At 40.1% G+C, this 18,579-nt stretch overlaps 1 protein-coding gene across 1 annotated transcript in view; it reads left to right on the plus strand.

The window, feature by feature from the left end:
- The window catches only part of VMP1 (vacuole membrane protein 1), a 1,640,696-nt gene that overhangs the window by 1,372,936 nt on the left and 249,181 nt on the right, over positions 1–18,579 (plus strand). Inside the window, exon 10 of the mRNA XM_044054897.1 lies at positions 8,843–8,904. Coding sequence (XP_043910832.1) covers positions 8,843–8,904 — 62 coding nt within the window. The remainder of the gene's footprint in view (positions 1–8,842; positions 8,905–18,579) is intronic.

Genomic DNA, 18,579 nt, shown 5'->3' on the forward strand with positions numbered 1-18,579 from the left:
ACCTGGGTTTGTTGCCAAGCCGTCCTTGTGGAGGGGGATAACAGTTGCTGTTTTCCATTCAGTGGGGACAAAGCCAGTACTCAGGCTGTTAATTAATAGAGTGCCTAATGAAGTAGCTAGCTCTTGTTTTAGAATATTAAGAATGCAGCCCAAAATGCCATCTGGTCCCATGGAGGCTGTGTTCTTAGCCTTGGAGAGAGCAGTGGTGACTTGCTCTTTGGAGATGCAGGGAGGAGGAGATGATGAAGACATTGTGGTGTGCTTGGGGGGATAGGGGGTGAAATTTTCACCAAACCTGTCTGCTAGCAGGTTTGCAGTTTCCACAGGGTAAGTGTGTCTGATGCCATCCACAATTCAGCACACATTTGGGTCCCACCTTTTAGGTTGCGGACTTAGCTGTAGAAAGCCTTATGGTTATCTTTGGCTGCATTTTTCTCATAGTTGTTCTTTGACGATTTTACGAGTTCCCTTATTTGCTTGTTTGGGCTGAGGAGGGTGCTCTTCCAGTTCTGGGATCTCACTTTTGTATTTTTAGACAGCAGCTTCTTTCGCCTATTGTATAATTTATTAATGCTAGACATCCACGAGGATGGTTTGTTTTTTCTTGAGGATCTTGCTTTAATCCTGTCTGGCATGGCTGTGTCCATACATTTGTGTAGATGCTTATACAGGGCATCAGTGTATACCTTAGTATACCTGTCAATGCCATCTGTGGAAACTGGAGCTTGGAAGTCAATTATACCTTCCCTTAGGAGGGTATTGTTAACTTTGGTGAAGTTTTTTAGCCTGATTTCTTTGGGGAGTTCTGGTGCTATTGCTACTTCAAAAATGACTGATTTATGAGAGGATTTCACTAGTGTGGGCTCAACACTTGAGGCGTTGCATCAATCACTCATATTGGGGAAGACCAGGTCTAGAATATTAGAGCCCCTTGTTGGGTGGTGAACTATTTGTTCTAGGGCATTTGAGATAAAGTCTAGGAACTTTTATGCAAGTGAGTTTGGGCTCATATAAGTTTCCCAATTAATGGAAGGATAGTTGAAGTCACCCATGACTAGGGTGTTAAGTTGTACCTTAATTGTCCCAAGTAGGTCTTGGTTCATGGATGGGAACCTGTAACTGACGATGACCTGAAAGGGAGGGGGAGGGGTCTTACCCAAGGTAATTTGGACTTGGAGTAGTTCCATAGTTTTCTTGTTAACCAGTCTAGAGGTGCAGTTATCTGTAATGAAGATAAATACTCCACCTCCTTTGGTTCTCACACCTTCAATTTGCTGTCTGAAAGTGTGGAAGGCATTGTAGCCTTGCAAGGCCGGGGTACTTTTTGCGGCCTTGAGCCAGCTTTCTGTGACTGTACGGATGTCAGCATCTTCCATGGAGAGAAGTGTTTCCAGAGTGCAGTTTCTGATTTAAACTCCTGTCATTTAGCATAATGACCCTTAGTTTCTTTGTGTTTGGTAGTTTTACTTCGGGAATTTTGTTGTTGTGACCTTGCCTAAAAAAAGCATTGTTGGTGGGCAGGAAGTGCCTTAACCAGCAATCAAAAGCCTAGAGGTGCCAGGTGAAGACCATCTCTGGCAAAGCAGCGTAGACTATCCACCATGTCATCCCAGGCTGACAGGAACTGGATCCCCTTAGAATGACACCAGAAACTAAGCCAATTATTGAAGTCAATCATTTTCTGCTTATATTGTGGTATTATCCTAGGTGAGGGTAAAATGCTGCTCAAAGCTAGGGACATAACCACCTGGGACACGCATTTCAGAGAACTCAGTCATGTCTGTCTTCATATAGTCCAGAGAGGTACGTCTGAAGTCGTTCACACCAACATGAACTATGATGGAGTCATAACGGTACTTGTTGTTGAGAGAACTGAGTGCATGTGTGATCTGGTGAATCTTTGCACCAGACAAGCAGCTGACCGTAACCTTCTCCTTGTTCAACCTGGTGAGTGGGGCATCTGTGTGTCTCACTGTAGAGCCACCTATAACATTTGGAATAGTTGGGCATTGCCTTAAGGGCTTATTTGGTAAGACACAGATGCTAGTGTTTTGTGTGTATTGGGTGCTTTGGTGTTGTGTTAGGTGTAGCATGTTTGTGTTTTGGAGGTCTCTGGTGTTTAGGTAGGTTTCTGGAGAGTATTTCTGCATATGAAGGTTTATGTGTTGGGTGCATATTATAAATAGGAGTCATGGTGTGCAAGCTAAAAATCTGTTTAATGTTGCTGTTTTGGGTGCGAGAGAGCAGTGATTCCAGATTCTTAGTGTAGGGGCACCTCTTGCAAGTTGTAGTTGAGTGATTTAGAAGTAAGCGGTTGTCAGTGTACACCAGGCATTTGCTATACTGCCTCAAAAAAACCCATGCCCACTAGGCTAGGAGGAGAAACAGAGGAAAATTCATAGTCCATAATGCAAGGTTTGAACATGGTATCTCAGTAGATAAGGAGAAAGACATGGGTGTATCAGGCAGGAAGCTGTTTTAGGGTGACTTACCTGTGGGGTATTTATTTATTAAGTTTGATGACCGGGGGAAGTCCACTGGGCCAGAAGAGCCTGTTTTCAGTGGAGACCCAGGGAGAAAAGCTCCAAAACAAATTACAGTTACATTTGAATTTACAACTTGCAGGTTACAAAGAAAGGGCAAAAATGTATACATTACAAGTACATATTGCAAGTTACTAGGGACACAACAAGTAACTGTGCAGAACAAGTTAAAGACATTTCAGAGTGTGTAATACAGCATGTTAAAAGCTCAAGTGAGTAAAACATTTAAAATATATAGTAACTAGCTTATAATGGTAGGTAGAAGTGATCAGATACAGTGTATAATTCGTGGCAGGAGAATTCTATGCAAGTTGAGATATAGCTATTATTTCTTTTAGTTTAGGTGGTCTATAAAGCATGGAGAAAGAAACAGAAGGGGTTATGGAGAAAAGATACACAGTCCCAGGCAGCAGAGAGAATCTTAAGGAGTTGTGCTGAAAGAGAGAGTGGAGAGGGGATTAAGTTGGAGTGTGGCATGGGCATGTCCATTCGAATGATAGATGAGATAGTAGCTGGGTTTTGAAATTGTCTTGCTGGGGAAGGCTGCGAAGGAGGGGGGGGGTTCGATTTTTTGGCTTTGGAGTAGGAATAGAAATAGCTGGCCAGGAGGATGAGATGGTTTATGGATTTGAAGGTGATTTTGGTTTGTGGATCTGAGTTGGCGGTTGGGTATATAGGGTATGTTTGCGAACAGGGGTGCACCGTACATTAGGGCGGGGAGCAAGAAAGTAGATGCCAGGGTTTGACAGGTAGAGGGGCAGAGGAAGTGGATGTGTCTGTAGAGAAGACCTTTTTTTGATAGCAGAGTGGATGTGTGTGTCAAATTTTAGTTCATCTATGATGATACCGAGACGTTTAGTGGTGGGGACTATATCAAGGGTAGTGTTATTCTGGCTTTGTATGATGAATGAGGTTTTATCGATAGTTGAGTTTTTGCTGGGGCAGATCATCATTAGTTTAGTTTTATTTGCATTCAGGACTAGATGGTTGGACTGCATCCAGATTTCTGTTTTGGAAAAGGCTAATTGTGTTTTTGCTAGAAGCTCGGAGGGTGAGAAAGCTGAGCAGGTCATGGTCAAGTCATCTGCATACTGGATGACAGATGAGTCTAGGACAGAGTGGTGAAAGTTGTTAATAAATAGGTTAAAGAGTAGCGGGCCAAGAACAGATCCTTGGGGGACACCTGTGGGTGTAGGAAGGAAGGAGGAGGTGGAGGTTTTCCATTGGACTGCTTGTTGGCAGTTGGATAGGTAGCTGGAAAACCAATCTAGAGAGGGGGGGGGAGAGGTGTAGAGTAGAGAGCTGAGATATGAGAAGGGTGTGGGAGATGGTATCAAAGGCTTTTGACAGATCAAGGAATAATGTAGATACAAATTTGCCTGAGTCATGTTCTTGGTTGATGGTTTCTAGAAAGGAAAGAAGGGCAGTTATGGTGGAGTGACTGGGATGGAAACCGTGCTGGGTAGGGGAGAGGAGATTGTTTTGGGTTAGGTACATCATTAGATGAGCTTGGATGGTTTTCTCAAGAATTTTAGACAGAGGGGCTAGGATGGCGATGGGCCTGAAGTTGGTGGTGTCAGTATTTTTACCACCTTTGTGGGGGGGGGGTGATGTAAGAATGGCACCAGATGAAAGGGACGTATGATTCTTTTATGGATCTATTTAAAAGTATAGAGATGGGGAAGGCGATGCTGTCTGCAGATAGTTTGAGGAATGTAGGAAGAAGATTGTCAGGTGCATTGCAGCAGGGTTTGAGTTTGATGAGGAGTCTTTTATCATGCTTGTGGGAATGGGCTTAAGGAAGAAGGGTGAGGAGGAGTTTAACTGGGAGGAGAGGGGGTTTTGGAGTGAGCGTTGTGGTTAGGGGAGGGGGGGTGGGAAGGAGTTGGATAGTTTGGCTATACAGTCTATGAAGACGGAATTGAATTGAGAGGCGGTGTTGAGGTCAGAGAGGGTGTGATTGGGACAGGGGGTTGCTTTATTACCAGGATTTAATATAGATGAGATGGAGTCCCAGAATTTTTGGGGGTTTGTTGAGTGCAGAGACTGAAGTTTGGAATAGTGAGCTTTGCGGTCTTTGATAATTAGCTTTTTGGTGGGGTTACGGAGTTGCTTAAATTCTAGGAGGGAGCTTGGGTTTTTATTTTTTTGATACTGCCTCCATTTTTTGTCCCTTTGCTGCATGGCAAGTTTGGTTTCTTTGGATAACCATGGGCAAGGATTGGATTTGATGCCTTTGGTTCTTGGGGGGGGGGGGGGCTTGCTGGTTAAGGAGGGTAAGGAATGAGTGGTTGAAATGGGGAGACATCATCATCTAGAAGGAGAGTTCTTAGAGGGGTCCAGTTGGTGCACTTAAGGCATTCTGAGAAGGTTTGGGGATTGAAAGATGACAGGTTCCAAGTTTGAATGTAGTGGTGGTGTTTTTGTAGGGGAGTTGGGAGTTGATCAGCGAAAGCAGGTAGGTGGTTACTGAGAGGATCTGGTAACATACCGGATTTGTTGATGAGACTTGGATGTGTTGCAAGGATCCAGTCAATGATGGTACCTGAGGTACCATCTTTATTTGGTCTGGTAGGTGAGTGAATTAGTTGGGAGAAGTTGTACAGGTTGATAGTATGGGAAGGGGCATCTGAGTTGAAGGAGGACCAATTGATAGTGTCACCAAGGATATGGGTTTCATTATTTATGTGGGAGGAGAACCAGGATAGTATGTTCTCAATACGTTTTGATATCACTGGGGGGGATATAGAGGGCAGCAATACATTTGGATTTGTGCTTGTTAATTTTTAGTAGTCCTATTGTTCAGCATTGGCAAAGGTTGGAATTGAATTGGTGTAGGGGGTTATGGTATGGGAGGTGGGGTAGAGTATAGCTACTCCATCTCCTATTTTTGTGGGGATGATCGCTGCAAATCATTTGGTAACCTGGTGGTAGGATTTCATGATCTTTTATGTAAGGTTTGAGCCAAGTTTCAGATATGGTGGTTATGTCGGGGTGGTTGTGGGAGAGCCATGCATGAAGGTTAGGGATTTTGTTTCTAATACTTTGTGCATTGAGTGTAGTGATGTGCAGGGACTTAGGTTTTTTGGGTTGAGAGGATGGTTTAGCTGCATTAATGCTGGAGGTTGGTCCAGGGTTGGGGTGCACATCACCGGCCTGTGAGAGAGGGGTGTGGTGGAGGAGTAAACAGAGGTGGATAGGAAGGGATAGGATGTAATAAAGGAGGGGATCTATAGGATGTGATGTTGATAGGTGAGAGGCAAAATTTCTGCTGGGTGGTTCACTGAACAGCTGAAAGCTTTTCAAGAACTGCTGTGCTAGATAGCAGCTGGCTTCTAAAGGAAAATACTTCTACTGGCACGTTTGCATCTGTAACCGCCAAGAGTTCCCTCGTCTGTGCAGTGGTGCTCTACACGCAAGCAAGAGTCAAGCAGCTTGGACAAAGAAACCAGTTAAAAAGCTAAAACTGAGCCCTGCACCAATGAAAAACCTCAAACTGAGCCCTGAACCAGTAACTTTCAATTAGATAGTCCCACTGTACGCTTCTGCCACAAGGGTACTGAGGGGGGGGCTTCTCCCAAAAAAATATGCCCTGATTTTTAGTGCTCAAGCTACAAACAGAACTGAATTCAGCTGGTCTGAATCCAAGCTATACTATGGCCAACAGAAGTACAGTGGAACAACAGAAAAAAAGCAGGATATTCATATTTTGTTTAAATAAGCAACAGTGTAAAAAGCAGCACAGTTTTTCTTGAATTAATAACAGCAACAGAATAAAACAGCAGAAACAGATCGTAAAAGCAGCTGTTGGTATGAAATACAGTCAAAGTGTAACAAATGCAGTAATAAAATACAGTGCAAAGCAGCAGCAGACAGTACTGTTTTTTTTTAAACTGCTGAAGTACAGTCACAGTATATAAGAGAAGTGCAAAGAAAAAAATCTCAGAGGCTTTTTGTGGGTTTCCCAGCTCAAAAAAGCCAGGTAAACACACACAGCCAGTAGACTAATAATCCCAGTCCTCCTAATGTAAAAGCACAATAAGAGAGTGTCCAGAGTTAAGTGCTACCACAAACAAACTTAAAAGATATGGATCCAGCAGTGTGCCTTAAACATCTCATAAAAGTGTGATTATCAAATAAAAGTACTTTGTTTTGTATAAATGAGCCAAGAGCCACTCAGTTGTACAGAATTTATAAAGGCACTAAAAAAGACAAGCTGATTAATAAGCTCTCCAACCAATAAAATTACATGCAGAAATCTCGAGTGTTTCTTCAACCTAGGCCGACCAGGCTACCTGCCAGTGCACTACAAGGAAAATGCACTGACCTTAATGAAAAAACAAGTGCTTGCTAGAGTGCAAATTACACTACTTTATCCAGCAGCTAGCTAAGTAATGAATTCAGATGAAGTAAATCAGTACAACAGACAGTGAGGCAAAATGCACTTTTTCGATATAAGCACAAGAAAAGGCAAATAAATAATTCAAATAAAAAAAATCAAGATAGCACCAGCAGTGTAGAAAGGGAGGAGCTTATTAAGCTCAATTTACAGTAGTGGTGGGAAGCTTAAAATCACCAGGTTTAAAAAGAAGACCCAACAAACAGGAAGGTGAGTGGAAATCTTAGCATGGAATCACCAGGTGGTCTGCTGTTATGGTAAAGGTTTAAAAAGAAGACCAACAAACAGGAGCGTGGGTGGGAAACTGTAGCAGGGAATCACCAAGTGGTCTGCTGATACAGTAAGTTTTGCTTTCATTCATCCATAACCCCCTTTTCTTATTTTTGCACATGGGATCAGGGTGTCACTTCAACAGTGACAATCCGCCAAGTGTCTAGCTCTGCCACGGCTGTGTTTTTTTATACTGCGCACACACACACACACACACACACACACACACACACACACACACACACACACACACACACCTGTGGCAAATTTAATGTGTCATATCCACCTACTGCATGTCTTTGGTATGTGACAGGAACCGGAGCACTCAGAGGAAATCCACACTAACAGAGGGAGAACATGCAAACTCCGCACAGAAGGCATACCAACCGAGAATCGAACCAGAGAACTTCTTGCTGTGAGGCAACAACACTAGCCACTGCAGCACTGTGCCACTGGTAGGTTTTACTTACACTATTGTAATTTGCATGCAGCTATCAACTTCTCCCTTGTAGTAGCACATTCAGGCGTTCCGTGGAGGTTAATATCAAGCTGCAGGATTTGTTGATGAAAAACCGACTTAATTCCCATGGCAGTTTACATCCTACTACTAGATTTAAGTAGATGGCTGAAGCAGAATATAGTTGTAGTTATTAGGTTCAGGCAGAAAACATGGTTAAAATGCAATCAAGAGCCCAGTTGATTGTATCTACACCCTGTGTTCACTGAGCATTTTGGAAGGGCACACAGCTGTTAAGCATAAGATAAGTAAGTATTTCACTATGCTGTGTTTTGTCGTTGGTAAATGCATACCATCACCAAGAGGCAGTTTTGTGGTAGGCACCAAACCTTTATGCCAAATATGTCATGCTGTCTTTGAATACTTCTTAATATGAAGCTAATTTACTTTTTCCTGAGCAGAAGTCAGTGAAGCAACCATTTGTGAAAAGGGCAGCTGTAGAATAGTGACTTTTTTTTTAATTTGTAAACCAGTATTTCATCTGTGAATGTAAACCTCTGAATCAGGCTGTCAAGCAGTGTAGTATTATCAAAGCAAATGTCATTTATAATTTTGAGACATAAATTGTATTCCATCTGGGATTGTAAAGCATTGAGTCAAGTTGTCAGGCAGTGCAAATGTAACAAAATTGCCAGTGATAATTTTGAGCTGTAGGCTATATGTTTAACGTGTAGCATATATTTCTTATGATTTCATGTAAAAAAAAATTTGAACTAATATAAGTTTAACTATTAATGACTACTCCATAGATTAATGTGGCAGCAGTTAGATAACATATAGATTTTACTGAGTCTGCCTCAGTGAGTTTTGTATAGAAACCTATGTTTGATCTGTATTTGTCAGTAACATGGTCTAATGCCAGAAAACATGCATCTTAGTTATTTTTCTTATTTTCATGAAGTGTGACTGTAGTATGACCACATCATCCTCTGAATTCATTTTTTAAGTTGTTTTGGAGGGTAGCAAAAAGATAATTGGATCACATAGTTTGATAAAAGGCTGTAAATGTTTTTTTGTGTTTTGTTGTTCAAGTAAGCAAGAATGTGTGTTCATAATTGAGTCTTCATTTCCTTTTGACTAAATATTTTAACTGCCTTTTCCTTTTTCCCACAGAAACTTTTTGTTATAATAACATTCAGTAAGCACATAGTGGAGCAGATGGTCTCATTGATTGGGTGAGTAATTCTAGTACTGACTCATTTTATTAAATGAGTGCAAAAAAGGAAACCGTTGGTGAGCAAATGAACTGGCTAATTCTCATCCTCTTTTGAAGATAGCTTTATGTGTTGTTTAAATAACTGAATATAGTATGGCATTTAAACAGGAACAGGATACCACGAGTTTTTCTATAGCTTAATGTTTTTTATTGATGATTTTTTTATGCAGCATTTTATTATTAACCATACACACCTACCAGTAATTTGATGTACGTTGGTAAAAACATAGCAACTCATGCTGTTGTGTTTTCTTTTGATTCCAAAAATGTGTTGTGGAGTTTTTAAATTTTCAAAAATCTGTACAGCTGTGTACCAGTTACCATGAAAACACATTTCCATCTTTTTCTGTACTGCTTGTTAATAATGTAAGAAAATGAACAATTCTTATACTGGGGACATATATTTAACTTGTATTTAAAGAAAAAAAAGCTGCCATAGATTAAATAAGGTAGCAGCTAGCGATAATTTTACATTGTAGTTTAACAAGCTTAGGTTTCATCTTTGATTACACAAAGTTAAAGCTGATGACATATTTCTGGATAACTTTACAAAAGTAATTTAGGCTCAGATCAGCTTATATGAGATGAGAGGGGCTATATTTCCTTTTCTCATTATTTATTAATGAGATCACTTGTATTAAATCATAATCTTTTCTTATGACACACTTTCTACCTTTTTGTGTTCTCTCTGCTTGAAGTAATGATCCACTGATTGTGACACCATATTAAACTTTTGGCAACAGGGAGTATCACAAGGCAGTGTCATAACTTAAAGTAATTAAACTACTTACTCATATGATCTCGAGTACTTTTGAAGAGCAAAGTATAATGTATACGAAATAGAAGCCAGGTTTTGCCTAACCTTGTTACAGGCTTCCAAGTTGCTCTTCGAAGTTTACATGTTAACATGAAGGGCATCATAGAACTGCATCTTGTGTGAGCCACTTGGGCCTTTCTGTCAGTAGCTGCACACTGAGCTTCATAGTCTTTCGTAGGGTAACCATTTAAAATGTCAGGACTTGCAATGCAGAGTCCTGGAATGTGGAGACTGAGTAACTGAAAATCCAGACTTATGTATACTAAATATGAGATTTCCATTTCTTAGAATATCCCCTTTTTCTCCAAGGTATGGCATTCTTGTAGTTGGTATACATAAATTTGGGGAGTGAGGGGGGTTTGCCCAAATATTGGAAGTGCAAGGGGGTCTAGTCCCGCTGCAAAAAAAAAAAAGTTTAAAGGAGAACGATGTTCGATATTTTAGCCTTTTCCTGTATTGTTGGTATTTTTTTTTCCTGGCATTTCAAGTCTCTTAGGTTTGGAACAGTGTTCATCTGTCTTATCAATCAGTAAAAGATTTTTGAAGACACAAACGGCTCCTGAGATTTCCTCAGCTTCTGTAAGTTATGTTTAATAACTTCTGTAACTTTTAGCCGACTGTAAGAAATCATGATTGAGGCTCCAATCCTAATAAGAGCACCACCAGGAAAATAGAAAGAAGCTGCCTTGAAAATCAGAACTACCTCTTTGATGACTTCTCATAATATACAAAATGTCTAACACTTGCTAACAGTTTCAGCTATGAACAGAGAAGAGTAATGCTAGGAAGCTCACAGCATGGTTAATAACTGCTTCTGTTTACACTAAAAATAAGCTTTTTTTCCTTTATATTTTATTTTTTTGCTTGTGCAGTAGCAAGTCTTGTAGCTCTTCTTCCTGCATCCACCTGACAGAGCCCTACACCTCATTTGTTCCTGCAGCCCTATTAATGTCCATTCATTCCCGAATGGCAAAATCTAGTGGTAGAGATTAGGTCAGCTTGCTGATCCTGAACATCATCTTACCTTCACCTGTGTAGCACTCTCTTCCCTTATGATTGGTTCTTCAGGCTTCATTATTACTGCCTGCAGTACGTAATGTACTTCCCTATACCCCCCCCCCCCCAGGCTTTGTGCATGTCCACATTGGCAGTGCATGCTGTTAGGCTTGAGCTCCAAGGGTGCAACACCAACTGCTCCCGCTAAGTGTTTCCTAGTTGGCAGCCAAACCCTTACCCCTCAAGGATTGGTGAGCCATGGCTACTCATTCCCATTCTCACTGACCAGCTTTGTCAGTTGCATGAACCACTAATTAAACTTTGGTCATCTGGGGCATAGTTAATACATTATCCCCCTTTGCCACCTAATCTCTCTGTACAAGAAGTTTTTTTGATTAATTATTATGATTCACAATTGTTTACTATGAATATTTGTTAAACAAAATTTCTTAATAGATGTGTAACAGACCTTTTCATTGTCAAATGGCAAAATAATGTGGAATTTGTGAGTCAGAATTTAGAATTGTCAGAATAAAGATTATTCCTCATAATGAAGTAAAATTGATAAAGCTTAAATCTCTACGCAAGTCTTTTTGAGCATACTGCCAACATGTATATATGTCCTGCTAGAATCTTATGGCAACAGTTTGAAAATTGTTACTGCCTTCTTTCTGAGCTTCTCAGAAGCTGCTCAGTTATTTTTGGTAGAATGTTTTTCCTCAGCTAAGACCAAAGTCTTCAGCATTTTATGTTTATCCATAACATGGATTAACATAAAATGCTGAAGACCCTAGTCTTCAGCATTTTATGTTTATCCATGTTATGGATAAAGCAACTCCACTATTTAGATGTTGATCTTGTTGCAAAAAAAAAGGCAAGATACATACCTGTTTTGTCTGTTTCTCGCTGCCTGTTCAGCAACTAAAGTTCTGTTTGTTTTGTCAAGATTTTAAACTACCATGATTTAATGAATGAAGGTGCCAGATGGCATTTAGAAACATGACACAAAAATCTAAGAACTCAAAAATAAATTGACCTTTCTCTTTTCAGAAACAGATACCAGCTTTTGTTACATTATAGGAAAGTGTTCATCTGCTTATGAAGACCTTTCCTGAAGGTCTCTGTTGTGGTATACAGGGCCCTTACCACATCCTAACTTCCTAGGCACAAGACTTTTTAACCATCCAGTGCTATTCTCATTGTGCCTGTGGCTTGATAAAGAACATGTTGCCTTCCACTGTTCATTTTCCATAAAACAGTGTCAGCATTTGTCAGTGAGTTATCTGAAAATGACTAGTGTTTTATGTTCCATAAAAATACTGTCACTTTCTATGACCGCTGATTAAATCTTTGTTAAAACTTTTGGCCAAAGTTACAGTGGAAAAGCCTTTGTCTTCTAACAGGCTTTATACTTTGTTTTAGTTCAGAGTTTAATTGTCAGAGGCAATCACAGGTAGGATAGCAATCGGAGAGTTGTTAAAAGATTTGTATCCTTGCAGTGAGAGGAGAAATGACGTTTGTACTCGGGTATGGTAGAGGAGGAGAAGAGGTGAAAAGAGAGTAAGACATTTGTAAGTTAATTTCTTCAGTCTGTGCTCTGGATCATTGGATTCTGTCAAGATATCACCGAGTCCTGGAACCCTGGAACTCTGTTATCCCCTCCTTAGGAATAGTCCATTGTTCTGATTGGGTCATTTGGTGAGGTAATTGTTTTATAGGATACCAGTTAAAGGAAAACTAAATCCTAGAACTAAAAAAAAAAAATCTGTTTTTTCACTCTGTCTTTGTTTACTGACCTATTTTAACACCTCAAAATCACTCTAAGTGCTTTATTTGTAATTTTAGCCTGTTTTCCACAACATGGCTACCAATGGGGCTTAATGTATCAACATGATCTTGTTCGCCCTCAACCCTTTCTCTTCACTATAATGCTTTGTATGACTCCTGCCAGACATAAGGAAGAAACTGAATTCTCATGCCATTGACTTACGGAATTTGTGTAAATCACTGTTATCTTCTTTACTTTCTGTAAAAGAACTGCTTCTTTTCTGTCTCTAATCACCCTCGTTTATGTTTGGCTCAGACCTTGTTTTACAGTATAATTAGAAGTTATCCATCTACAGCCAGAAAAGTAGCTAAATTGCAGGCCTTTGTTCAGGGTTTTCTTTTGTAGTTCAAGAGGAATTGACAGCCCCCCCCCCCCACACACACACACACATACTACTGCGAGGTGTTAAAACTGTCGCACTGAGACCCTTGCAAAATCAGTTCTTCTAATTTGTTCTTGGTGTCATTCCCCAGTGAAGGGAGAAGTTGAGTGTTGGTGACAATTTGCAGATCCTGTGCACTGTCCTCTATGTACCCCCTTAGTGTCTTACAAGCTCTGCTATAGCTGCCTCTGTAAGTGATTGCTGACCAAGCAGCAGACTGCTTGCAGCTTGGACTTGCCGATCTCTCCACATTGTAATTTTGCACTTGCATTCTTGCAGGTGTTGCCAGTGCAGTGAGCCAAGCTGATCCTTCCAGAGAATGCGTGAGCGAGCCAACACTGGCTGGCTACTCACTCCATCCAGTTCTTCCTCATTTGGTCCGTACAGCATCTGTGCCAGTGGTCAAAAGCAGGTCAACTGGGGTGCAAGCAGAGCTTTATTCTTCTGCTCCACGGGGTTGGGTTATACTGCCACACACAGATCCTTTACTCCTAGTGGAAGGACTTTTACTCAAGAAGTTCAGAACATCTTAACAGAGGTGAAGAGTACTTTTACTTAAGCAATGTGGGTACTGTGCATGGTATACAAAAGACAGATTTCTCACCCTTGCCATGTTTTAATGAAAACATTCTGTAATACTTCTACCTGTTTAACATAGTATCTTTATGTGCAGCACAATTCACTTCCACCTGTTCTGCACTTAGTACGGTTCATTCCAAATGCGTATATACTGCCTTTAACATATAGCCACCTGCTACTAAAAACTTTGGGAAATGAATTCTGCGCACACAACTTTAGCAAGAGAATCCATTTTGGGCCCATTCCTTGCTGCTCCACAGTCCATAGCACCCCTGAGCCCAGAGCTTGCCACACTCATAGCTGTAATAATTCCCTGGAAGATACAGTCACCATTGAATATTTCTTTTTCAAAGAGAAAAAGCACAAAAAATATGCAAACATGCCATGAGCAGTCAGTAAATTTTGTGTGGTAATGTTACTGAAAGAGAAAATACTGCCCACAAAACAAATAGAGATGGACTGTCCCTGTAAATACTGATTTAATGGAAATGTAGTGGTAAAGGAAAGTGCTATAAACTTCCAAAATGAAATTTCTAAAACATGAGGACCCCATCAGCACAAAATGTACTCAACGGGTATATCCCACTGGTTTTGATATGAAATGTCAAGTCAAAAGATGCCAAGGAACAACCTTCCTGAACACAAAAGCCCCAAAAACACAAAGATGAAAAATCAAACTGTCAGTGTTTTTTTTTTTTTTTCTTTTGAGGACAAGCCTCGTTCCAAACTTTTGTAAACTAACCTCCCAGTCACACAATTATGAAGATAGGAATTTTTTTTTAAATGAAGGAATCATTGCAAGTCCACACACAGAAACCCCACCTGCAGTGATTTGTTTTAAAACTGTTCTACCTTTTTGTCATTAAAATCTCTAAACTACTTAGCAGAGTGACTGGATGGTCCCAGTCAAGGGGCTTAGCATCTTAACTCATTACTTATGCAACAGTGCCAATAGCACCGGTAGTGGGAGCAAGATATGAAATTTGTGTGCTGCCGCTGCAAGTTTTTTTTTTTTTTTTTTTTATAACCCATCTCTGCTGTGTGGTAGCAAAGGTGACTAGAGCAAGATTTCAAGGCTCTCCCTGTCCCTCAGCCTGCATCTAATACTCATATAAAATGTTGTCTTCAGTCCCATGAGGCCCTTAAGGCAGTATGGTCAAAGTGATGGGGATTGGGAATCTTGAAAAGAAAATTCTTCTGTTAGCACCATCTACCTCATGCATACAACCTAGTGCCTGGGACAGAAGTGTCTTTCTTTCTTTCCCCCTGCCCTTCTTATGGCTTTCTGCATATCAACTTGGTAATTTTAAAGTACAGCCATGACTTTGACTAAAAAGCTAAAGCAGGTTTTTTAAGTCAGCCTCAGTCAGTGGCTATAGATTTCTGTACTGGAATTTATTTTTCCCTTATGAGTATTTAACTTGCATGCATTTTTAAAGCTGTGAGTGGTAACATGTAAATCTTCTTAAGCAAATTATCCTAGTGATCAGTTTTGTTGTATGTAAACTTCAGATTCATGGCATATGAAATTGGTACTTTCTGTCAATCTAGTATTATTTTATTATTATTTACTGCTAGCATATTCTGGCAAAGGTGTATGTGTGTGTGTTACATACATTAGATGTGCAAAGACAGCATCATTTTTTCTTCAACAGAGCCACACAAGTTAGTAAGTCCATCCATGTGTATCCTTCATTTAAGGTAATTTTGGTAACTCTGTTCCCAGACATTATACAAGTGGCTTTCATATTGTAATGTGTTCTACCAAAGTAATTACCAAAAAAAAAAATAAAAAAAATAAAGCAATCAAAGCTTACTCCACTAGAATGGCATACATATGAGTGGCTTACTTTTACACGTTGTTTACATGGTTTGTTTGATAGCAATATGGTCTTTCATACATTTTCACCAATTCTTGACAGATCAGCAGGGTTTCCAGGAATTTGGTAGGGTCTTTAGCAGGGCATTTCCAAAAGTGGTTCTGCCTAAATTCCCACCCATGTCAGCAGCTCAGTTTATTACTTTTGCAGTAGCGCAACCCTAATTCTGTTATATTTTCTGAAAGAAGTCTTGAAGGTCACTACGGCTGCTGGAAAGCCTTCCATTCATTAGACTCGCTTCACTAAATGGAAGGGATTCTGCTTGTTGGCCGAGAAGTATCCCTTTCAGTGAGTTTACAACTGGTTCTTGTTTGACAATGGTTTCATTTATTCCATTGTCATAGTGCATTTCAGCCGTTGCAACGTTCTGGATAACAGAACAGTGGCTTTATATTCAGTGTCAAGGTATATGATAAGCCACTGTAAACCATATGCAATGTCAGTAATTCAACAGGCTGCACACTTAACTATGATGTTTGGAACACCAGGCATCTGTGGGTTCTATCAACAACCCAGTGCTTGGAGTCCTGTCAAAGTACTCACAGCACTGCACCATTTGGAGGTGATGACTCCCTAGGTGTCATCCTTATATGAGATATTAAGCCAAGGTGCCATCGGATACAGTGTGGTAGCTTAGACAGATGGCAAATAAATATACTTTGGTATTCATAAAAAGAGTAGTTATAATAAAACAGAGCAAAATACACTTTGTCATAGTTGATCAAAAACTCAGAACAAGAAACAAAAAGAAAAATGACCTGAAAATCCAAACAAAACATTTCACACACTTCATATTTTTGTCCTACATTTACTTTTCTTTTGTTGTTGCAAAAGTCGATTCTTCTTTGAAGTTCTCTGTTCTTACTAAAGCAGTTTTGGGGGGGGAAAAAGAAAAAGAACTTCTAATTACCAGAAGTGTTCTGTGGCAAGTAGCTTTCTGCAAAATGGCATTAAAAATAAATGCTTTCAGTAGATCAGCATGAATCTATCTCCTCATGGCCATGCACATTTCCAAGCAACTGCTAAGGAAGGCTGCCATATTCAAGTCTGGGTGAGCTGAATTCATAACCCAGGATTGCCCCAAACATCACCACATGGGCACAGACATCCTTACCCTTGCCCGTTCCAATAGATGAGTGTGCCACAAACAGAATACAGGTCACTTTGGTTGTAGTCATTGCTTCATCCTTGCATGCCAGTAGAGTTGCCACCCTGGTCTACATTTTCCTTACATCCATAATTTATTGTTATATACAGCTTTTCTTTCAGTGCATTTAAACTGGTGGCTTAATTTCTCAAAAATCTGTACATCTGTTAGTCTGAAAAACATATGAGAGAGAGTTTCTTCCACCAGTTGTTCCATCCTCCCCCTTACCCACATTTTTTGTAGGTGTATTATCTGTCTTCCATAATTTATATCTCTTTTTACTAGAATTACTTTATAGTCTGCAAAAGAAATATGTCCAGTGGTGAACCTTTTGCAATATTTCCTTTCTGTCTTTTTAATATTGCTCTTATATTTTCTTATAAAGAATTTCACCCTTGAACTAAGCAACATTTTACAAATATGGTCATGTACCACAATTTTCTTTGCTCCCCAGTCTCATTTCATCCATTCTGGAGTTCCTTAATCTCTCAAATTCATTATGTACTAAATTTCCATGAATACATTTTTGTAGTTTGTATACAGAAGTTCTGTCTTCCTAAAGTCTTTCTTCTTTCATTTGTCTATTAATGTAAAATCAATTTATATGAGTAACATAAGGAAGAATTAGGTTGACACAAGATACTTTTCTCACTTTCCCAGAAGTTCTGCTTCATGTATTTGTTTTAGTTTACATGCTCCAGTTAGATAGCTTTCTAAGGTTTTCTTCACTTTCCTTACTTAGTCATTCTTATCAACTCTCATTTCTGTCTTCCTCATATGTGTTGCCATATTTTAACTTCCTTTTCAAAGAAATATACTTTGCTTATTCAGTGTTTCTCCCTTAGTCACTTCATTTATCTCTTTTCAGTATAACCTAGCCTTTGCTAATGTTTTTTTTGCGAAGGATTTGTGGTGTATCGAACACATCTGAGGATCTTGTCACAGCATGGAAGTCTTGACTGTCTAATACCTTAAAATAGAAAATATGCTGAAGTACTCCTTAAACAAGCAAACAAACAAATAAGCAAATTAGGGGAAAAAACATGTTTTTGTAGTTTTATTTCTATTACCCTCTAAGTTTCACAGTTGCATGACTGGAAAGGTAGCACAAAAGCCAAAGCAAAGGAATGTCTTTTGGCTTTTCCCAGTTAGGGTTCACCACAGCAGATCACCAGTCCACAGATTGATTGGTAGTGGAGTTTTTACGGTGTCAGGTTGCCAGCCCTGCGCCCAACTTTCACAGAAGGCACACGCACCTACCTGCATGTTTTAAAGCTCACTCGACAACAGGGAGGACATGTAGACTTCACACAGAAGGCGCTCCAGCTGAGAATCGAACCAAAAAACCTCTTGCTGCGAGGCGACAACGCTAACCGCTGCACTACCCCGGCCAAAGATAGTGCAAAAGCCATTTGTATTAAATGTATCATTTTTATTAGCATTTCCCCCCACCATGCAGGACCAAGCCCGATGACTCCTGTAACCTAACCCTATCAGCCCATTTGTTCCATGATCGCAGGAGCCATGAATTTCCCAGACAAAGTGAGAGTTACATGACCCATTCATTCCTGCCCTGGAACTGAGCCCCAGAGTATGGTTAAATGGGGTCCTAAGCAGGATAAAATGGACTTGTGCACCTTCAGCAATGCCTGTGTATTTTATTGCTTTACTGTCACTCCTCAAGTACTACAAAATAGTGTTCAAATCTGTCAGTGTGCAAACCATTTCCTTCTCTGCTTTTACATTAACTGGACATTTTGATTTAGTTTAATTTAAAACTTTTGATGTTATGTTGTCCATATCTCGCCTTCATTCTTGCTGTTTGGGTTCAGAGCTGATTCTTGGCTCTGACTCGGCCGTATACTATAGCTCGAGAGCTTTTACTGGCTCGAAGCTAGCCCCTTTCCCAGCATGCCAAGCGGTAGTTGCCCAGATCTCGTTTGCCACTTGCAGCATCGAGATTGCGGATACTGGCTCAGCCTAAGTGTTTTTTCTCCTCTTATAT

The sequence above is a fragment of the Protopterus annectens genome, chromosome 13.part0, assembly GCF_019279795.1.
Source record: "Protopterus annectens isolate FY-2018-M chromosome 13.part0, PAN1.0, whole genome shotgun sequence".
NCBI lineage: Eukaryota > Metazoa > Chordata > Ceratodontiformes > Protopteridae > Protopterus > Protopterus annectens.